At 32.4% G+C, this 24,758-nt stretch overlaps 1 protein-coding gene across 1 annotated transcript; it reads left to right on the top strand.

Moving 5' to 3' along the window:
- The first annotated feature begins 18,887 nt into the window (after positions 1 to 18,887).
- On the top strand, positions 18,888 to 24,107 carry LOC133668050 (protein MODIFYING WALL LIGNIN-1). The gene is made up of 3 exons (XM_062087791.1): positions 18,888 to 19,140; positions 20,979 to 21,181; positions 23,514 to 24,107. The coding sequence occupies exons 1-3, from the start codon at positions 19,045 to 19,047 to the stop codon at positions 23,845 to 23,847; spliced, it is 633 nt and encodes a 210-aa protein (XP_061943775.1). The 5' UTR covers positions 18,888 to 19,044; the 3' UTR covers positions 23,848 to 24,107.
- Positions 24,108 to 24,758: the final 651 nt, after the last annotated feature.

Here is a 24,758-nt window from a genome sequence, read left to right as displayed (position 1 = left end):
GGGAGGATATTTCTAAGGATTTTATGACAGAATTACCCAGGGAAAAGAAGGGGAATGATGCCATATGGGTGGTCATGGATTGACTAACAAAATCTGCTTTGTTTTTTCCTATGAAGATGACGGATTTGGTGGATAAGCTGGCAAAATTATATGTAAATGGGCAATGGGGACCAAGTTGAATTTGAGCACGATATTTCATCCTCGGATGGATGGTCAATCGAAAAGGACCATTCAAACTCTTGAGAATCTCCTAAGGTCTTGTGTGCTGGAGTTTGGAGGGAAGTGAGAGGATCTCCTACCTTTGGTGAAGTTTACTTATAATAATAGCCATCAAACTACTATTGGTATGGCTCCATATGAAGTATTGTATGAGAAGAAATGTTGTACACCAATTTATTAGGAGGAACTAGGAGAAAGGAAGCTTTTGGGACCTGAAATGGTGCAACTGACAACTGACAAGGTGAGGGTGATCAGAAAGAGGATGAAGGAAGCCTAGGATAGACAAAAAAATTACGTAGATAACCGAAGAAGGCCTTTGGAATTTCAAGTGGGGGATAAGGTATTTTTAAAGGTGGCGCCTTTGAAAGGCATCATTCGATTTGGAGTAAAAGGGTTAGCCCCAAGATATATTGGCCCTTTTGAGATTAAGGAAAGAATCGGGCCAATTGCCTATCGATTAGACTTGCCTGTATATTTAGATAAGATTCACAATGTGTTCCATGTGTCATTACTGCGAAAGGCCAAGATAGACCCCTCACAGGTGTTGCCACAAGTTCCTATGAAGATTAAGGGCGATCTAACCATGGAAGCTAAGCTCGTCAAGATCTTGGATCGAGATCAGAAGGTGTTGAGGAATAAGAGAGTTCCCTTGGTGAGAGTATTGTGTAGAAGCTCTCGAATAGAAGAAGAAACATGGGAAAGAGAATCTGAGATGAAGGAGAAGTTTTCGCACTTATTCTCCGACGTAGGTACGTAACTTGAATTTCAAGGACAAAATTTTTATTAGGAGGGAAGAATGTAAACACTGGGAAAAATCAAAGCTGGATTAAATTCAAGAAAATAAACTAAACTAAAAGTAATGGGGTGAAATTATAAGAAAAGAAAAGAGGTATAACTTAATTATAAGAAGAAAAAAAGATGTGGGAGGCAAAAATAATACACTTAAAGAAAATAGGGCCTAAATGTAAATAAGAATAATTATAGAGCATAAATAGTCCTCTTTTCACCAAAAATTTGCAGCAACCGTAAGGAAAGAAAAGAGGGAGTCCTTGTATCCATTTTTGCAAATCAAGAGAGAAACACCAAAATTTCAAGAACCCATCCAAGATTAAGGGTTATAGGTAGAATAAACACTTGTGAGCAAGGGATTAACAAGAAAATTTGAACAAGAAGAGAAGAGGGGAGGGTCAGCTATCATTAGAAAGAAAAGGAGGGAGTTGAAGATCGAAACCTTGATTTTTTATTGGGTAAGGTGTTCTAAACATGTTCTTATGAGTTGTTTCAAAGTCAATTATGAATTGATGCCTGGATGTTGAATTATAGATTAAGGTTCTTAGACTTGAATTGAGGAAAAAGTATTAGTTGCTAAAATTAAATAACCTCATGTGTTGTGTGTAAATGGAAAGGTTGACGAACCTGGACAGTTTCGTCTCTTGTATTTCAGAGAGACTTCGGGTACGAGGGTGAAGGAATTAGGATCAGGTTCCTTCATGAAAATTGTAGTTTGAGTTATAGAACTAACTAAGGATGTTATAGAACTCCAGCTATGGGTCACTAACCGAGACTGGGTCATGACAGACCCTGTTGGGTAGTAGGTATGGTTTGTTGATGAGCAATTTTAACTATCTTGAGGGTAGAACTGGGGTCTTCTTCCTTCAAAGAACTTGTAGCCTTATATCTTAGCTTTCCAATAAGACTAATCTCACTTGAAACAGAGTTTTATAACTCTAGTTATAGTTAAACATATAAAGAGAGGTCGGACAATAACACTTCGATGTCAAGATAATAACAGTTGGATAGTAACACTCTAATGTTCGTTGATGAGCAATTTTCACTATCTTAGGGGCAGAACTGGATTCTCTTTACTTTAGAAAGCTTGTAGCCTCGTGTCTTAGCTTTCCAATGAGACTAATCTTGCTTGAAATGGAGTTCTATAACTCTAGATATAGTTAAAAATCTGAGAAGAGATCGGACAGTAACAGTTCGAAGTCAAGACTGTAACAGTTGCACAATAATAGTCCAATGTTCATTGATGAGCAATTTTGACTATCTTAGAGGCAGAACAGGGTTCTCGTTCCTTCAGAAAGCTTGTAGCCTCGTGTCTTAGCTTTCTAAGGAGACCAATCTTGCTTGAAATGGAGTTCTATAACTCTAGATATAGTTAAAAATCTGAGAAGAGGTCGTACAGTAACAGTTCGAAGTCAAGTAGTAACAGTTGGACAGTAATAGTTCAATGTTCGTTGATGAGCAATTTTGACCATCTTAGAGGCGGAACAAGGTTCTCCTTTCTTCAAAGCGCTTGTAGCCTCGTGTCTTAACTTTCTAACAAGACCAATCTCGCTTGAAAATGAGTTCTATAACTCTGGATATAGTTAAAAATATGAGGAGAGGTCGAATAGTAATAGTTCGATGTCAAGATAGTAATAGTTGGACAGTAATAGTCTATTATTCATTAATGAGCAATTTTGACTATATTGGGGGCAGAACTAGGTTATCCTTCCTTTAGAGAATTTGTAGCCTTATGTCTTAGCTTTCCAACGAGACCAATCTCGCTTGAAACGGGGTTCTATAACTCTAGATATAGTTAAAAATCTAAAGAGAGGTCGAACAGTAATAGTTCGATGTCAAGACAGTAACATTCCAATGTTCATTGATGAGCAATTTTGACTGTCTTGGGGGCAGAACTGGGTTCTCTTTCCTTCAGAGAACTTGTAGCCTTGTGTCTTGGCTTTCCAACAAGACCATTCTCGCTTGAAACAAAGTTCTATAACTCTAGATATAGTTAAAAATATGAGTAGAAGTCGGACAATAACAATCCAATGTCTAGACACTAATAGTCCAATGTCTAGACACTAACAGTTAAAATATAAAGAAAAGAATGATAACTATGGTTGGACATAGAACGATATTATTAATAGGTGTAATGAGAAAAACATAAAATATAAAGAAATGACTGAAAGAAAAACTTATTGGATGTTGATATGGTTATTATAAAACATATCCTTGAGTGAGGAAAATTAATGAGATAAACCTGTGATTTGCAGGAGAGACCACATGCGTGGTGCAACAGCAGCAGCAGAGGAGCACGAGTAGAGCTTCTATTGCAGGTAGGTGAATCGCACCTATACTTTCTAGTTAAATTTCATGATTTAATATGTTATCGATATGAAATGTGAATTACCGAATGTTGAATATTAGGTGAAAGGTTGTTGTGTGAATTGTCTAGTGATGAAATTATCGTTGACAAAGAAAATATGAGAAGTGTATTTGGAGCGTGAACTAACATACATTTAATGTATGTTAGGATTCTAGATAAGGGGATCACCACGTATTGGCTAGCATACATTTAGTGTATGTTAGGATCCGGGGTAAAGGGATCAACCATGTATTGGCTAGCATATATTTAGTGTATGTTAGGATCCCGTGTAAGGGGATCACCATGTATGGACTAGTATATATTTAGTGTATGTTAGGATCCTGAGTAAAGGGATCGCCTTGCATCGACTCCTACGGGGTGATGATGATGATACTAGTAAAACTGGTATTGGTAATGTGTTAAGCAGAAATAATCATGATCGATCTTATAAAATCTGGAATGGAGGTTGATAATGGGAGGGGAAACGATTTTTAGTAGTTGAACAAGAAAGGGATTTTAATGAAAACCAGAAAGGAGAAGTGAACAAAATATGAATATATGTTGCCCTTTTTAAATTGTTAGATATTTGTGTTGTTATATTTATTGTGATATTCATGTTTTCAATAATATATATTTTGTTTCACGACCATCGCATGCACGACAGGAGTAGATCCTAACTTATGTTCACTTCTTGTAATCTAGGTTCTAGGGAGTATACCCTTGTATTTTTGTAAACATGAAAATGTTTATATAACTTAATTTGTATAATTAATGTTTAAACTTGATTAAATGAATTTAACTCTGTAGTTCATATAACCATGTTTCATGTATGTGTACTTATATTTTTATCCATCCATAATGATATTTGTTATATAATGTATATATCATAAATATTGTGGTTGATATGTATGATGACATTTGTGGGATTGAGACCCAGGATGATTGGGTCGGAATCGAGTTAGGAGATGTCGGTTATTAGAAGTGTAAACAGGTTAAATGTCGATAACTTGGGACCTTCCGGTATAAGGGAGACTCTGTTGAAATTTTGGTAGACTTTAATACGAACACCATGAATATATATAGACACACACACACACACACACACACACACACTATTTTTCGGTTGACATGAGATTGTTGTTTTATCCCGGAACAGGGGATGTTACTTTTATGTTGCTACTATTCTTGCCATGTGCGGATATAGGTGGTTTTATTTTGAAGCTATAGCTCGAAGTTTTTCCTTTGATTGGTTATCTTTGGCACCTGTAGATTATGGGTTCCTTGGCTAACTGATGTTATACTTTTGGTTGCGTTTTAGGAAGTTTGTTTCTGGCTCTTTTGTGTTTTCTGGAAGCCTGTTCTCGTTAGCTTTGCTTTGTACATATGTATATATAACTGGCTGGTCCTCTAGCTTGTTTAATTTTGATCTATAATACTTCTTACATTTGATAAAAATAAATAAATAAACACATCATAACAAGATGTGTGTGTGTGTGTGTGTGTGTGTGTGTGTGTGTGTGTGTGTGTGTATCCATTCTCACAATACTATCATTAACTCTATAATTAACTGCACATTTACGATTATCTTATTACCATACTCCATCTATGCTACACCTATATTTTCTTTTAGTCTTTACATTAACAATATATCTTTATTCTTACATCATATAGATGTACCATCATTTGTAACAAAAAAGAACATATTTACTTCAAGCAAAACACAAGAATATTATTAATCTCAGTGTAACGCCCCACACTTTCATATGTGATTATAGTTACTTTCCTACGATTTGGTACGTAAAAATATAAGTAATTTTTTTTCCAAATCTCATATACAAGTCTACCGAAATTTCGATAGAGTCTCCCCTATACCGGAAGGTCCCAAGTTATCGACATATACCTTGTTTACACTTCTAATATCTCACATCTCATAACTTAATCACGACCCAATCATCCTAGGTCTCAATCCCACAAACATCATCATCAACATCACAACCACAACATATTTATATATTGAACAACAAATATCATTATAGGGGAATAAATGAGATAAACACGCATACACTAAACATGATTATATGGATTTCATAATTAAGTTCATCCATTCAAGTTTAAACATCAATTATACAAATTAAGTTATATAAAAGTTGTAACATTACAAAATACAAGGGTATACTCCCTAGAATATAGACTACAAAAAGTGAATATAAGCTAGGATCTACTTCTATCGTGCATGCGATGGTCCTGGAACAAAATACATATTATTGAAACTTGAAAATCATAATAATATAGCAACCCAAATATCCAACAATTTAAAAAGACAATCATGCATTCATATTTTATTCAATTCTCCATTCTGGTTTTCATTGTAAACTTTTTCTCCTTTAATTACTAAAAACCGTTTCCTCTTCCATTATCAACCTCCATTCAAGATTTCATAAGATCAATCATGATCATTTTTGCATAACACATTACCGATACCACTTTCACTGGTATCATCATCACCCCATAGGAGTCGATGCAAGTTGATCCCCTTATCTGGGATCCTAACACTAAATGTATGCTAGCCAATACGTGGTGATCCCCTTACCTGGGATCCTAACATACACTAAATGTATGCTAGCCATTACTAAATATATGTTAGTCGATACACATATTACACTTCTCATAATTTCTTTGTTAGTGGTACTCCCATCACTTGGCAATGGAGACAAGGGTAGCTCCCCTTGAACACACACATACATTTAGAATACTATCCGAAATAACATCATTACACCAACTTCCATCATTTCACATAATATCCAACATTGCAAATTTACATCTCATATTATTAACATATTAAATTCTTGAATTTAACTAAAAAGCTTAGGTGAGGATTACCTACCTGCAATAGAAGCTCTACTCGTGCTCCCCTACTATTGTTGTTGCACCATGCTAGTGGTCCCTCATGCAAATCCCAAGTTTATCTCATAAATTTTCCTCACTCAAGGATATGTTTTATAATAATCATATCAACAGTCAATAAGTCTTTCTTTCAGTCATTTCTTAATATTTGAATTGAAACTGTCTAAACCTCGAACTGTTAGTGTCCAACCTCTCCTCAGATTTTTAACTATATCTAGAGTTATAGAACTTCATTTCAAGTGAGATTAGTCTTGTTGGAAAGCTAAGACACGAGGCTACAAGTTCTCTGATGGAAGGAGAACCCAATTCTGCCTCTAAGATAGTCACAATTGCTCATCAACAAACATTGAATTATTATTATCCAACTGTTACTGTTTTGATATTGAACTATTCATGTATGACCTCTCCCTAAATTTTTAACTATATCTAGAGTTATAGAACTTCATTTCAAGCGAGATTGGTTTCGTTGGAAAGCCAAAACACGAGGCTACAAGTTCTCTAAAGGAAGGAGAACCCAGGTTTGTCTCTAAGATAGTCAAAATTGCTCATCAACAAACATTGAACTGTTACTGTCCAATTGTTACTGTCTTGATATTGAATTTTTATTGTCCGACCTCTCCTTGGATGTTTAACTATATATAAAGTTATAGAACTTCATTTCAAGCGAGATTGGTCCCGTTGAAAAGCTAAGACAAGCGACTACAAGTTCTCTGAAGGAAGAAAAACCCAGTTATGCCTCTAAGATAGTTAAAATTGCTCATAAACAAACATTACATACTGCCCTATAGGGTCTGTCATGACCCCATCTCAGTTGGTGACCCATAGCTGGAGTTCTACAACTCCAAATTGAGCAAGACCAATTTCTTTAGCTAGCTAACATCCAAAACTACAATTACTATGAAGAAACTTGATCCTAATTCCCTCATCCTCCTACTCGAATTCTCTCCAAAAATCAGGAGAGGAATCTGTCTAGATTCATCAACCTTTCCATTTACACACAACATCCATAATTTGACCTTTTCTATTTTATCTCAACCCCTAGCCATATCACATATTGTTTAAGAGTGTCAAAAAATATCTTTTTAAGAGCCAATTTATCTGATTTATTTCAATCTTCCCTCTTAAGATTAAAATAAAATATTCTTATTGATTTTACAAACTTTCCAAATAATATTCTTCTAAACACAATCCTTAACAAGAGTTTCAATCAACCATAAATAACAAATGAATAATATTCCAAACAATCCATATGGTCAAGTTATAATGCATTATTATGAGTATAACATATCCAAATATCAACTTCATCAAATGATGAAATTTCTAGAAATATGGGTTTAACCGAATTGACCTCAAACTTGCAGACCTACTTGCAAGAAGCACAACTTCTATACCGAGTGTTTGTTTCTGATCTCTATCGTTCAGAATCTAGACAGTGTCAGCAAGAACAACATATCCAAATTATAACCTGATGCAACGGTGGCCGGAGGAGAAAACAATCAGCGAAGAAGACTGTCCATAAGTGTATTTTCCCAGAAATGTTTCTCCTATGATATCTCTCTAACAGGGACTGATATAAACAATCCCTCTAGTAACAATGTACACGACATGGCAAAGCACAACATATCCCAATATCGTTCAACACGACATGGCAAAGCACAACATATCCCAATATCGTTCAAATCCAATGTCTTCTCTCCAGCCTCTCTCTAAACTCTCTCTTGCTCTTGCAAGTCACTCCAAGAGAGAAAATAGAATGATATTTATAGTTCTATCATCTTGTTAATTGCACATTTATCCTCACCTCTTTTTATCATTTGTACATAAACTCCTAACCTTCTGTTATTTGAATATTGACCTCTCTTGGTCTTCCATATTTATTTTGTCCTCACAAATGTTTTTCTTTTCAACAATTTAGTACTATATTCATTTTTCATTTCATTAATTTCACTATTTTTATCTAGATTTAGGTTTCTTTAGTTTAATTTAACGCATTTTACTATTGGTTAAATTTTTCATATTTTAATAACCCAGAAAAATTATAACCGGGGTTTACACTCAGGGCTGCTGAAATTCGCATAAAGAAAAAAATTATATAGTCCTAATATAATTAATCTTAATAGACCCATATTAGGTTGCAAATCATTGGGCTTTCAGTTAACAGAAGCGTAATGCCTAAAATAGACCTAAAGCACTTAATTTGAGCCAAAACAAACCAAATTGAACTTAAGAACCTAAACTAAAATATTATGGTTCAAATAATACTTAAAGCAACATAAAAACCAAGTAAAATATTTAGAATAATACAATGAAACAATCAGCCATTAAAATGTCCCTAGCTTGATTAATGTTTTTGTGTAGTCTGGTTTGACTTGCATAGAAATAATGTGTGTTTGTCGTCCTTTTTAGCCATCTTTCAATGCTTGGAACATGTTGCCTTGAATGCTTGATCTTCTTCCATGGTTTGGTAGAACTAATGCTCTAAAAAAATAAGGAAGAGAGTTATTGAATTCTTCCTTTTTAAAAGCCTTCCATAATCTCTTTTTAAAGTAAAGAAATCTTGCAAGAGAAAGGAAAGAAAACAATAAGGAAAGTCCTTCAAATTTGGTCACCTCTTGTTCTCATTGTAAGGAAAGGAATCCTTGCTTGTAATGGAAAAATAAATAGGGGAATTTACTTATTTATATATGCTGCCAGCTTTTGGTTTCCATGTTAGATATGGAATTCTTGTCCAATATAGATAAATAATAATCCCTTTCTAATTTAGCCTTGTAACCACCCATCATGAACCTAAACTTAGCTAAGATTTTTGACAAATCCTTATATGAAAAAGGACCCTAACACCCTAATTAATCCTAGCCACTTTTGGACTCTATGTAGCCTAAGCCCATGCACATTCACAATGCTCAAACCAGATCTGATCGAAACCAACTCCTTCATAGTTGCACCGAACCCATCAACACCAACAAACCTAATTTGACTGAATACATCCCAAGGTGAAAACCCAACATGGATGAATGAATACAAGTAAAATCCAAGGAAAAACCTTATTTGGTTGTATGGTCTTCCCCTCAAACTTAAGCTCCCAACTAAATCATCATCATGAGTAACCCAAGGCCAAATTATAGGTTGAACGATATCATCCTTCCCTTCTTTTGAAGGATCCAACCTCAAATATAAAACATGAAAATCATCAACTAAAAGCACATCATCATTACAAGGTCGAAACAATTTGTAATCATCAAAACCCTAAAACCCTGTCAACAAAGAATATGTTTTGAATAACCCTCTCATTCAAATACAAACTCTCTTTTTTAGTTCTTTCATCCTCTCCAAGTTTCAACCGATCCTCATAAATCTAATTAGGAGATAAAGAAACAATTATAGATTTCCTATCCTTCACAAATGAAAACCTATTATGAAATCCATCATGCATAGCTTTCCTATCAAGACGATGCGAAGATACAACATGAATAGAGTTTACGATACGAAAACACTAATTTGAACCAAATCTGGACCCTATGCCAAACAAATTCCAATTTAAAAACTAAAATTTAATGAGTTTTCAACCAAAATAAACAAAACATAAATTTCAATGCAATTACCATAACTTCTGATATGTTGACGCGAAAGAAAAAAGTAACAGCCCCTTTCTAATCTGAATCTAGAACCTAAAAAAATTGATGCCCAACCAAGTTGAGAATTTGTAAGTGGTGTATTTCCACCCCAAATAACCAGAATGTGAAATTTGAGTCAATTTTGAGGTGTTTTGATTGGTTGAAGCGAAATAGATGTAATCAGACTAGACTAACCTAACTAATATTTTTGGTGTGCTATTATTATTTTTACTCTAAAAAGAACAATAATAATGAAAATAAACAAGAAATCATATAGGAAAGCAAACAAATATGATCAAAACTGACCCTTAGGATTCTGACTGGAAAAAAAATACAAGGACAAAGACGAAACTGACACTAAGAAAAACAATGAAACGAAAACGCAAGAAATAAGGGATAAAATCTAATTTTAGAGTTCAGCTCTAATACCAACTAATGCAGACCTCTTGATCATGTGGTCATGATACTTCCCTAAGAAAACTAAAAATTAAGTTTGAGAACCTTGACTAAGAGTTAACCTATAACTAAGAACCAGAGGTATTAGAATTTGTAAATTGACGTCACAAGGTTAGTTATACCTTGATAAGTTAGGTTTTCTTCTTTGTCACAACAAAGAGCACATTTGCTTCAAGCAAAATACAATAATATTATTAATCTCAAGGCTGCTGAAATTCACAGCAAGGAAAACAAAATATAGTCTTAAGATAATTAATCATAATGGACTCATATTAGGTTGCAAGCCATTGGGCTTTCAGGTAACACAAGCCTAATTTTGAAAATAAATCTAAAACACTTAATTTAGGCCAAAACAAACCCATTTGAACTTAAAAATCTAAATTGAAATATTATGATTCAAATAATACTTGAAACAATATAAAAACCAGGTAAAATATTCAGAATAATACAAGAAAATAATCAGCCTCTAAAACCATCCCTACCTTGATTAATTCCTTGTGTGGTTAGGTCTGACTTGCATAGGAATAATGTGTGCTTGCTTGGAATTTCAGCTAACACAAGCCTAATTCCTAAAACAGATCTAAAATACTTAATTCGGGCCAAAACAAACCCATTTGAACTTAAAAATCTAAATTGAAATATTATGATTCAAATAATACTTGAAACAATATAAAAACCAGGTAAAATATTCAGAATAATACAAGGAAATAATTAACCCTCAAAACCATCCTTTGATTAATTCCTTGTGTGGTCAAGTCTGACTTACATAGGAATAATGTGTGCTAGCCAAGCATTTTAGACCTTTCTCCATGCTTGAAACATACTGCCTTGAATGCTTGATCTTCTTTCTTTGTTTGGTTGAATTGATGCTCTAAAAAATAGGAAAGAGAGTTGTTGAGTTCTTCCCTTTGAAACGCCTTCCACAATATCCCTTTTGAATAAGGAAATCCTGCAAGAGAAATGAAAGAAAACAATAAAGAAAGTCATCAAAATTTGGTCGCCTCTTATTCTAATTGTAAGGAAAGGAATCCTTGCTTGTAATGAACAAATGAATAGGGGAATTGACTCTTATATATTGTCACTCATTGGTTTCCATGTTAGATATGGAATCCTTGTCCAATATAAAGCCACAATATTCCCTCTCCAATTTAGCCTTGTAACTGCCTATATTGAACCCAAACTTAGCTAGGATATTTGACAAATCCTTGTAGGAAAAGGAACCCAACACCCTAATTAATTCTAGCCACTTTTGGACCTCATGTAGCCCAAGCCCATGCATATTCACAAGGCTCAAACCAGATCTGGCCGAAACCAATTCCTCTATAATGGAGTTAAATCCATCAACATCAACAAACCTAATCTGACCAAATGCATTCCAAGGTGAAAACTCAACATGGTTGAATGGAATAAAAGCTAAAACCCAAGGAAAAACCCTACTTAGCTGAATCGTCTCCCCTCAAACCTAAGTTCCCAACCAAATCCCAATCATTAGTAACTCAAGGTCAAACCATAGGTCGAACCATATCAAACCTATTAGAGTTCAAGCATATAGATAGTCTCGTCTATTCAATTCTTAACATTATTCAACTCACTCAAGGGTTATATTAGTGTCACTATACAATAAACACATCTTAAGTACTTGACTTGATTATGGACTCATCAATCCATTTAATACATTTAATCTTGCTTGAATTCATCAACCACATTTAATCTTTTCAAAATGTATGATACATTATTTTCTATCATTTGATTTCTAGTGGTTCTTCCAACGCCTATTGTATTAATAATGGCGTGTCAATATCATTCTTAAATCTTAGCCTCCAATTATATCAATTACAACTTATCTATATCATTTTTCAATCTCAATAAGTTTACGGCTCATTTATGATATTACATCATCCTTGAATCCCAAATACCATTTACCACTTCATAAAAATTTTACACTATTATACATTTTGTATTACCGTTTGTCATTCAAAGTAAGATTTACATCTATTTAACTCATTGGCATTTTTTATCAATTCAACTTATATGTTTTTAGCTAATTCCTTCCATTATTTATGACTTGTTATTCAAGATTAATCATATATCCATCAATCTGGTTTTGATAACAACAATTTACACTTGACCCTGTATAACAAAATCTTTCATTACAACATGTAACACCACATGATTTTATATGTAGTTAAGTCAATAATCTCACATAACCTCTTTAGTGCTTATCTCATCCTTACTTATGAGAGTAAGTTCTCTTACTGACCTTACACAATTCACTAACATTACCCTTTATTCAATAGACAACTAATCTTTTCATCTACATATCCTTTATTCCCAATGACTTATTATTCATTTCATGCCAACCTATTACTATTGGCTCAACTACGGATCCAATGTTCTCAAAGTAACATTTAGGTAAAGTAAATCAATAATAAATAAACATATGGGTTCTCTAAAGAGTACCATTTAATTAGTCTAACATTAACATAAAATCCTAACTTAACACAATCCATTCAAGCTCAATATTGAATTTCTAATTTTCACATATCTTTATCATCCTTACTTCATTTGTATTCTTCATAGTAGTTATGATCCTTAAGACATCTAAGTTTATAATTCTCACTTAGGTTATTATTATTATGAATAGTTAAATAACACCTTTAATTCATTAGTTAGTTGCCTTTGATCACTAAACATTATTTCCTCTCCTTGATTATCCTCTTCGTGGTTGACTAAACATCATATTCCTATCATTTATCATTGTTTTCTTGGTTAACTACTATTATATTCTATTTCCCTGGTCACTGTCTTTCTAATTACTAAGTATTACAATTCATTTCTTTAGTTACCAATTCTTTTAGCTACTAACAACCATATCATTTTCTTAGTTACCGTTCTTACAGATACTACGTATCAAATCATACCATTCTCTTAGTTTATGTTCTAACAACTATTAAGTATCAAATCATACATTTTCCTTAGTTACTGTTATTACAACTATTAAGTATCAAATCATATATTTTCCTGAGTTATCATTCTTACGGCTAATAAGTATCAAATCATACCTTTTTCTTAGTTATAGTTCTTTCGGTTACTAAGTATCAAATTATACCTCTTTTTTAGTTGTCGTTCTTACATCTACTAAATATCAAATCATACATTTTCCTTAGTTGCCCTATTTTTAGCTACTAAGTATTAAATCATACATTTTCCTTAGTTATTGTTATTTTAGCTACTGAGTATCAAATCATACCAATTTCATACTTATTTGAACCTCTTTTTTTTTTTTTTAATTCCTCTCACCCATATATTTGTCCATTTGCTTCTTCTTATTAGCAATCCATATCATTTCGTCCCAACACATTCATACATTCTCATATTTTAGAAATATAATCCAATCATTCTCATTTAATTTCATGATTACAACATAATATATAATTATTAATAAAAGTATACTAAATTTAAAAGGACAAGGTATCATTCACTACCTGGTGCTCCAACAATGTGAGCTCTTTTTGCAGAATTCCTAGCTACGAATGCTCCTCTTAAAATTTATGAGGGGTATACATATCAGCTTATTGGTAACCTATTTCATGAACTTTATATCGTTCATCAATATTATTCTCATTCACATTTCACATTTCTCACACATGAATTTCAGTTTCTCACACAATCATCAACTTGACAAGTAATTTCTCTAACTTGTATGCTTAAATTAACTCAATCTCATTTATAATTACCATCTTACACCAACATTCTAGATAGAATATTAATTGAATTCAATAAACTTATAGTAACTTCTTAAATATTTCTACTCTATAAAATAGAAATTTAATCAATCGTATCAAAACTCATAATCTTGATATATCTTTTTCCTTATTTATTTTTCAATCATGTTAAGTTTCACTTTCATTTTTACTATATACTCACATTTTTTGTTCATAACTTTCACATACACTCGTACCTTTTCTGGCCATAGCTACCTTTAGCTACCTATACTTATAATTTAAAATGATCAAACAGTTTACATATTTATGGTTGTCATAGTAACCCCCATTTGAACACTTTTTAGGTTGTCAAAGAAACTTCTAATCACCCATGCTCATGGCTGTCACGGTAGCCTTTATTTGCCCATTTTTAGGACATTAAAACAACTCTTAAATACCCAAATCTAGAGCTAATATAATATCCCTTGTTTGTATATTTTTAAAGTATCAAAATAGTCCCTACATGTACAGGCTTAGGGTTGTTGCAATAGCCCTTGTTCGCACCTATTTGGGGCATCAAAATAGCCCTAAAATATCAAGTTATAGAGCTGTTATAGCAACCCTTAATTGCACACAACTGGACATCAAAACATCCCTCAAACACCAAGATATAAGGTTATTTAAACAGCATTTTGTCTTTACATCCTCATGTTTCCCAATTTCCTACACATACCATTTCCACCACAACACACTACATAAATCCAAAATCAAGCATTGCTATAACAAACTCATGTCATATATATAACTCATTCACACAATTAAACACGTTTCTACATAAGAATTTGATAGTCAATCTAAAATTCATAATCCTCCAAAATTTGACTAAGAACCCTAGAATAAGAAACTTGAGGTTCTTTGCAATTGTTCATAATAAACTTTCAAAATAAAAATAAAAAGAATTAAGAAACACTTTGCTAACCAAGTTTTAAATCCAAATTAAGAATGTTCTTGTGGATTCCCTCTTCAATTTCTTCTCCCTTGACAAACCCATACCTAGTTTCTCAAACTTCTCTCAACAATTTCCTCTCATAAATTTTATCATCGACATGTTTTTCTTTTTCAAAATAATTTACATACACGCTATCTCACTCTTTTAGGAAGGGTTCTTAAGGTGTTTTGAAGAAAGAATCATATGAAGTCTCACTCTCCCTCACCTTATATTGTTCTATATGAACAATAACATGAATAATGCATAAATGGTATTTCTTTTGGCTAGTTATCATTTACCTTTTTCTCCCACAATGTTGAATTGTTGTAATTACCTTATCATTGTCATTCTTCTTGTGGGATCTTCCTAAGCTCAGATTCACATTAAATTTTAACCTAAGACAAAATAATATGTCAGTAGATCTCTCATAAAATTTCAGTCCAATTCAACAATCAAATTAAGAGATATGCTCAACATTATAAAACTAGACCGTTAGTAATTATAAGCCAAAACTCTGAGTTCACATACCATTTTATTTACTTAAATAGTTATAATTTTTAGACTAGTCCATTGGAGACTCCCATCATATTTATCATAAAATTCATTCAAAGTTTTTACCATTTTCAATCAAGATAGTGTGATTATACGCGAGGTGATTAATGTTTTTCACACAAATAGTCATATATTATTGATTGAAAATTTCACTCTATTATTATTCTTGTATAAATATTTTCCACCCCAATTAGTAAATTTTGTCCTTTACGTCTTATTTTACCTAATTTTTATATTAGGGGTTTAAAAGTAGTTGGAAAGAAATTAAGACTTATTTTTATGATCACTTTTATAAAACTAAACCAAAGATAATATTGGCTAACTTAGATAAGATAGTACAAGATCTACGAGAGTCTATAAAAAGTTATGTTTTTTTATTCAGGATTTTAAAAACTAAGTGCACTACAGTTATAATAGAGTAATAGTGCATTAAACTGTTTTTAGAAATGATATAGTGGAATATCAATGAAAGGTCTATGGGATCTAAGTACTTGGATATCTATATCCTTATAAAAAATGTTATTTATTATGAAAAGATGTTATCAAAACAAACTGCGAAAAAATATATATGAGAGAGACATACTTAATTGGTTATTTGAATGATGTTGTAAACACACATTTAATGACAGACTCAAACTTTGAATAAGGGTTTGAAGAAATCCACTAGCAACTTATATTGATCAGAAAGCTTAAAGAAGAAACACCATTTCAAATTACAATGTTGCGGCAGTGAAAAGTGGATAACAAACTTGGTTGTAAAGAAATAAAAACTTACCAAAGTAGTCAATTAAGTTAAATAATGCTTTTTGACATTAAAAAAAATTGAAGAAATTTTTTACTAACTAATGTAAGAGGGGCAAATCAAGCTCCTTAGTAACCATACAATCCCTACTACCTATCAAATCAAGAGGAAGAATTGTTGTAAGTTGCACTACTTATAAAAACATGACATTAATGATTATGTTATCTTCAAGAATTAGATCTAGAAGGCGTTAGAGGTTGGTTTCATTCTCTTTTTATATATAAAAAATTAAGGTAGACAATGATTGTTTCCATTAAGTCACGACAAAAATAACCACCCAGAAGGACGAATTGATAAAAAAAAATTATAAAAAGTAACATTTGATCAACCCCTGCAAAGGCTAAAATTGATCATATATGCTAGAACTAGAAAGAGATTCATCAATAATGGCAAAGATAAAGAAGTGATAAAAGAATATCAAAAGATGCCTATGGTATACATGTACCTTATATGCTATACAATCCTTTTTAAAAGAGAAAACTTGGGAGGAATAGCTGAGTGAGTTATGATTCAAAATCAGACTAAGATATTTAAGCCTTTTCCACCATTTCTTAAGTTGATTTTCAACTTTATTATTGTTATGTTGAAAAGTTCCACAATTTTTATATTTGCTTCTAAGTAAATAGGTATAATAATGTTTTATGCAATTATTTATAGAAGTAATGTAATACTTTTTTTCATCTCTTAGTTTATATAATTTTTAAATCACTAATATCCGAGAGAATTAAATTTAAAGGTTCATTAATTTTTTGAATTGCTTGAAAAAAAGTTTTTGTGAGCTTTAATTCTACGCAAATCTCATACTCATGATTTTTCTTAAAAAAACATGCTTAGTAATTCAAGATTAATTAACCTTTGTATAGAATTATTATTTACATGTCCTAATCTCCATGCCACATATCATAAGACTCAAGTAAGAAGAACAAAAATTATTTTTATTTATCTCATCCTTTGTTATAATGACATTACATTCATTTTGAAGAGACTATCACAAAGATATTCATTTCCTACATACATCCCACTTTTAGTGAGTATAAAATTGTCATTGTCAAAAACCATTTTAAGACTATTTTTAATCAATAATAAGTTAGACACTAAGTTCTCTCTAATATCAACAACATAAAGAACATAATTGTTGAGGGGGAGAAGCTTTTTGAAAGTCATCTTTAGTGTGACTTTTTCAATGCCAAGTACTTTGGGGGTTGATAAATTCTTCATGTATAAGTATTCACCATCCATTTCTTTGTAACTGAAAAACATTATCTTCTTGACATATACATGCCTTGTTATATCAACCTATCACTACCTAGGATTGATCAAGTTGACTTTAAAAATAATAATAGACAAGTTTATTTTCAAAACTTCATTTATAAGGTGATCGACCTTGGTGATTTTGATTTGTGCAATCCTTTTTTATTTAGGATTTCTTTGTTGAGCTCTATTTCTATAATTCTTGGCTTGGTGTCCAGTTTCATTGCATATGAAGCATTTTTCATTAAACTTCTTAGCAATTTCCTTCCCCTTCACAATAAGCTTTTTCTTTTAGTTTTTATTATAGATCTTCATCATTTACTCAATAATGTTTGCTTTGGAGGATATATTGAATGAGTTGGCTCTTCTTTTAGGCAATTTATTTCCCTTTTCTTTTCTCAACCTCAAAATAAGATCTTGAACTCTATTTTTTTATGTTTATGCTTTATATAGTTTTTGAAGTCTTTCTAAAATGATGATAATTTTTTAATAATTGCAATCACCTAAAAGGATTCACTAAGAACAATTCTTTTAGCATGGATATCATGCAAGGTTAGCTTAAAGTATTAAACTTGACTTATCATATTTCTTGAATTGGCCATCTTGAAATTCAAAAATTTACCAACTATGAGCTTTTTAATATCAACATCTTCAACCTTGCACTTTCGATTTCTCATAGTGACTTCTATTGATTGAATTATATATATCATACAATATGTTGTTCAATCCATTTAAAATATAGTTTTTGCATATAAATTATTATAATTTCATGCATTAATAGTTGCCACAACGATAAGATTAAATTCTTTGTTTTATAGTTTTTTCTATAATTATTGAGGAATATTTTTACATTAAATGATGCAAAATGCTTTATGTTTTACGGTTTATTTTTATATTTTATTTTAGATTATATAAAAAATAATAACAAAATAATAAGAAGATAAAAAGAAAAAAGAAAAAAAAAGTGATGATATTACCTTTAATGTTGTATGCATCTCTCCTCTTCGTACCTAAAAAATGATAATAAAAAATAAAAAAAAGGAAAAAAAACATATATAGATGTCATAGATTTCTATTTATACATAAGAATGAATAACTATATAATAAAATAATTATTTAATCATTGTCTATATAAATTAATAATTATTATTTAATTAAATATGGTTCACCTGTTTATGAGCAAAAGATTGTGTTAATGTATTCCATTACACCACACACACACACACGTAACCCCCCCTTACTTCGACAACACGGTTCGTTCACAAAATACGCCCAATCCGCACTTCACACTTCACAGTACTCCACCAACTTTACCCTTCCTCCTCAGACAAAGGGACACAGGCACCTTTATCTTTATTTTGTGGTTCTTTAGGAGGGGGGAGAGAGGGAGGGAGGGAGAGAGAGAGAGAGAGAGAGAGATGGAAAGAAAGGCCCTGGTGTTATGCAGTGTTGTGGGTCTGTTGGGGCTATTATCAGTTGCTACAGGTTTTGGTGCAGAAGCAACAAGGATTAAGGTAAAATGTTTTTTTTTTTTTTCATTTCAATTGTTCATCTTGCTCTCTCTTTGCAGGTTTACTTTCTAATATTATGACTCCTGCTGGGATAGTGTTGTTTAAGTCTATTTATACATACAATTGACAGTGTTTATATTGATTTTCAATCACCGTGATTGGTTTTTGTATCTATTCGCTTGGTTTTATAGAATCACCGCTTATTTTGTAATGACCACTTGTGTGTCAATCCTGAAGCTAGCTAGTCAAGTCCTTTTGGAGCATTCAACCTTATTTTTTCTCCCTTTTCTTTTCTCAAAACCGAAACCATGTTTGTGAACAAAAGACAAAGGCACACAACATTTTCTTCTGAAAACCAATTTGTCTTCACACCTCTTGTCTTGAGAACAAGATCGATTTTTGAGATTATGGTAACAATCTTTGTCTGTTCTCATAAGTATAGGGTGCTTTTTACTACAGTTTTGAGTCAAAATCAGCTACGAGAAGGGCACAATGTTTTTGTTTATTAACAGAAAACAACTGTCACCCTACTACATTGCCTTGTTGGTTTTTTCCTCTAGGTGCTTCATCCTCAGGGGTAAGGGTTTATGTAAAAGACAAGGAAACGTGCTTATTGCCTAGGGTCTATGTTTTACACTATCAATTCACATATTTGACTAGCTCATTAGCTGATGAATAATCTCTTCCAGCCACCAAATATTTTCCTGTTCATATAATATGTCTCTGCTACTTACACATCAGAGAGGAACAGCCCTGTTTATCAGAGGACAAGCCAGTTCTTAATTATCAAACTATTTAGTTTCTATTCAGAACTCAAGATGATTTGTTGTGTTAGTTTCATTACCTTTTCTTTAATGTTCTAGAATATATATTTTTTTCAACTAATCTCAGAACTTAAGCCTTTGAAGCTGTGCCCTCTTCCTTTTGAGTCTTGTTAGAGCGGTGTGATATATTAAATAATTCAGGGGTCTCAACAACTTCATTACAAGTTAGAATCTGTTTCATCTTTTGCATGTTCCAGCGGCAATGGCATTTGCTCATCTCCAGCTCAGTCAGCTGAATGATTAGCTATTATGAAAGAAGGAAGCATGAACTGTTTGATTTTGTATACTTTCTGTATTGACTGTGAATACTGGACGTACTACCACTTTGACTGACGTAATTTTTTTTTAACTTGTGTGGTGGCTTGTGGTTGGTATATTTTTAGATATCACATTCTGTAGTTGTAGATTATACCATTAAGTATGATAACATGACAACCTGATAACAATAAACACTGGCATCGTGAAAGGGGAGAGAAATATTACTTCACTGAGACAGTTTGTTTTTGGATAATGCATCCCCCAACCCCCCCCCCCCCCCCCCCTGTATCAGCCAGATATAAACAAGGATGGACCTACATGATTCCTTTTGTATCCCAGTCTTGTGGGGTTTCATTGTAGTGAATTCCCTCATCTCCAATGTCATGTTTATATACAACATCTCTTTTATTATTATGTGGAGCTTATGCTAATTTTGGTTGGTAATGTTGAATTGTGAATTTGTGACAAAAAAAATTAGATTTTTCAGTTTATTCTGCCATCTTGACATAACCAGAAACAACGATACCTATGTCTGTCATTCAGTTTTGCAGAAATTACTGCTCTAGAGTGCCAATTTTATTATCTTTTGCTATAGATTTTTTTTTATTTTCATATTCTTTTTGTGGATTCCTGTTGCTCTTCAGGACCTTTATGTTTGCCGCAACATGAATCTTTACTTCTGTACTCCGAGGAATTGTTGGAATTATACAACCTCAATTGTAAAATGGTTTCTAATGTAATCATTTTCTATTCCTGTAGGGTTCTGAGGTTCAGTTCACATCTGCAACGCAATGTACCTATCCTCAGAGTCCAGCACTGGGTCTTGGTTTGACTGCAGCTGTGGCTCTTACTATTGCTCAAGTAATTATTAATGTTGCAACTGGGTGTGTTTGTTGCAAAAGAAGCCAACACAGTTCAAACTCAAATTGGACAACAGCTTTTGTCTGCTTTGTTATTTCCTGGTAATTCTCAATGGCCATTTGTGTTTAAAATTCTAATTCAGCTTTACTTATTCCATTATTGAGGTTAACAGTTGATTGTTCCTTCCTTTGTCAACATCTTTAGCTCTTCACCAACATGTTTACCCCCCCTCTAGCAGCTTATCCTATTTTGATGCTTTAGATTTTATACCAATGAGCTAGAATGTGTCATCTAAATGTTAGATCATTATCAGCACCTGAGTTCCTGCGAATGCATCAACAAAAATGTACTTTTGACTTAATGCTTAGTGGCATTGGCCACTTCTAATAATCATATTTTTTTGACATCCTTTTTTTTTTTTTAACATACTTCACTATCTTTGTAGAGCATGTTTACTTGAAATTTCTAAGACCTAAATGCACTGTCGTATCTTCTTGAATTGATAAACAACATGACTTGAAGACTATTCATAATGATTGGAAAAAACCCTGTTTTGTATACCCTTACACAGGATCATAACTTTTGCTATAATTTAATTTGTTTCTTATTTTTAATCTATCTTTGTGTTAATATTGTATTGATGTAGATCATGTCATGGAATACTTGTTGAGACCAAATTGACCTGGTCTTTGATTGTCATGGTACATTAGGATTTTATATTCGAAGGATGATTTAGTAATAGTAACACTGTACTAAATGTCAAAGAGATGTGGTTTTGCTATAATTTAATTTGTTTTTAACCCTTCTGTGCTTTTATATTTTATTGATGTAGATCATAGTTGAAATGCTTAAATAAGGTCTAATTGAACTGGAATTTGATGTTCGTGATACATTAAGATATTAAATTCAAAGGATGATTTAGTAATCATTAGCAATACACTAATAGTTAGAGTGATGTGGGTACTTGTATACAAAATACTTGTGTTAGCGGCTCCTTTTCTGTATAATGAAATTATCAACACAAAATGATATATGATATTTATTGAATTTCAAACTTCTTTCCAGAAAATTTACTGCTAATATACCTCAAATCATGTAAAGCGTGTAATTATCCTATTGTTTTATGTTACAATGCTGCAATATGTTTTGAATTGAAAATTTTCTATGCTACCAATCTTGATGACTTCTTTGAATGGCCTAAAATGATCCTGATAGAGGACCGCTTGAACTGAAGACCTTCAAATTCTCATTTTCTTAAAGTCCTCATGCTTGAATCTGGGAAACCAAACCAATTACTATATCACCTGTTAATCAACTTATAGTTTGTTTGGAAAGCTAAGAATTGTGTAGTATTCTATTCAATTCATCACTATTGACATTTCTCATGTCTGGAAGGTGATTTTTATTGTTGAAATGAATTGAATATGCTTAGATGTAAAGTTTTCTATTAGGTCAATTTTTATAAATTAGCTGTGGGAGTGGTGAGACCGACCTCTACATTTGACTGTGTGTTTATACCTATAAATTTACCTTTTAGTCCCTTGTAAAATCGAATGCAATGATAAAAAAGACTAGTATATTTAGGATATTTATCTCAATTAAATTAATTCAATTTTACTAAGAGCAGCTTGGAATTGTTGTGTTGTGCTTTGGCTATTTTTCTCTGTACTGTGTTGTGTGTTGCAAGTTGAAATTATAATAATACAAGTAGGGTTCCCATTTGCTGCAGAGCTCTTGACAAATTATATTTTTTTCTTAAGAACATAATGGTACCCTATTTGATTAAAGAATAAAGGAGTTTCCTTTTAAAATATCACATGCTTTGATTTCAAAACTAAAATGGCCTAAATCAAACACTGATTTTAGATGAAAAGTAGGTAAAAACAGTTGTGCTTTAAAGACAGAACAGTGCCAAACAAGCACCAATTGTAAATTATAACTAACATGTATATGCAATATATAATTCCCTTCAACCAAATTCAATCCAGTTCTCTGTGAATAAAAAGTTAACACCACAATTAAATCCATGATCTTATCTTTTAACCCATGCAATGCATTCAGCTTCAAGGGGACTCGCAAGCATTGGCAAAAGCATTCCTTGCTTGAACGCTTGAGATCCTCTAAACATGCAGATGAGTGGGCATGCTCATACATAAACACACCCGCATAGCATATGTAACTTTGATATGAATAAAAAAAAAGTGTCGGGCTAGATGAAAAAAGAGAGACATGAGAATTAAGCTCTCAGCAAAAGGGAACACTTGAAAATGGAAATCTTTTGTTTAATTGGGAAATGACCATGGGCCAACATGTATATCCATGCATGCATGTGCAAACACAAACTTACATAAACCTACTGTATGTTATATTTATACATCAGCTTAATTTGAAACTATGTTCCGTTCATAATGATCGATTTGACAATACATGCAGGTTCACATTTGTAATAGCATTTCTTCTTTTGTTGACTGGTGCCGCCCTCAACAATCAGCATGGTGAAGAGACAATGTACTTTGGCAATTACTATTGCTATGTTGTAAAGCCTGGCGTCTTTGCAGGTGGTGCTGTCTTGGCCTTTGCAAGCGTGGCCCTTGGGATTCTTTGTTATCTCACCTTAAATTCTGCCAAAGACAGTAACGATCCATGGCCAAATCCTCCTCTTTCTAGTCAAAGTGGCATAGCCATGGGGCAGCCCCAGTTTGCACCACAAACTCAAGACCCTGTTTTTGTACACGAAGATACATATATAAGACGACAGTTCACTTAATTGGTAATTTCTCGGCCCACCCTTTGTATTGTACTGCAAATGTCTTAGAAAATATGCTGGTATTGGGCTTCAAAGTTTATCCTGACTGCAGCGCGCATTGTTGAGAAGGGTGGGTTTTTTTGGGTTGCGTCCTGTTTCATGTGCTTGCAGTGGTGTAATATTGACCTTTATATCTTGTATTTTCATGGGTTGACTGTCACAAATTGTTCGTATGTATATTTACCTTATGGAAAGTGGGCCTCTATGATTTTGGTTCTCTATACTAGATAGAGTTTTAGGATAGAACTACATATTTGACCCACCCACGCCATGCTGAATATTGTTTTTTCAACAAAAAAAAATATATTAAACATGTAGGGTTTTTAACATGTTTTTTTATATAAAAAATATCAAGTGTAAATCAAAAAATTTATATGTACATCTAATTAAATAAATTAAGAATTATTTATCTGTCAATAAATAAATGAATAAATAAGTTATTAATAATAACTAAATATATATCTAGAAAAGTTAAGAGATAGATATAAATTGAAATATAGATTAAGATGTTTAATCTCGTGATATAATCCAAGCAAGGGTTACATTCAGATTTTGGTGTAGAATCTTGTATTGTCAAGTTTTATTTTTTAAAACATAACTTTCAATTTGATTGTTAAGTTGAGCTGAAATTTTTGTAGGAGTTTTTAGATATGATGTTATATATTGACTTAAAATTTTAAGTAAATCGGAGTATGGTAAAAAATTATTTTATAGGGTCAAAGTTATTGAATAAATCATGTTAAATTTGTCTATTTGAACCTTCATCTACTGTTCAGACTATATCTAGAGTTACATAAAGAATTTAGCTAAGATTCCAATTGGGTTGAAAATTATACATTCATATCTTCTTGGCGATATATGGTAGGCCTACT

The sequence above is a fragment of the Populus nigra genome, chromosome 11 (assembly GCF_951802175.1).
Source record: "Populus nigra chromosome 11, ddPopNigr1.1, whole genome shotgun sequence".
Lineage (NCBI taxonomy): Eukaryota > Viridiplantae > Streptophyta > Magnoliopsida > Malpighiales > Salicaceae > Populus > Populus nigra.
The sequence above is the reverse complement of the archived record's forward strand: the minus strand, read 5'-3'. Positions and strand labels throughout refer to the sequence as shown.

What these genes read in the sequence shown, in the direction of transcription:
- LOC133668050 (XM_062087791.1), top strand. Translation starts at nt 19,045, where the DNA reads ATGGAAAGAAAGGCCCTGGTGTTATGCAGTGTTGTGGGTCTGTTGGGG. An exon ending in CAGAAGCAACAAGGATTAAG is followed by an intron (nt 19,141 to 20,978) that starts GTAAAATGTTTT and finishes CTATTCCTGTAG; the next exon opens with GGTTCTGAGGTTCAGTTCAC. An exon ending in GTCTGCTTTGTTATTTCCTG is followed by an intron (nt 21,182 to 23,513) that starts GTAATTCTCAAT and finishes CAATACATGCAG; the next exon opens with GTTCACATTTGTAATAGCAT.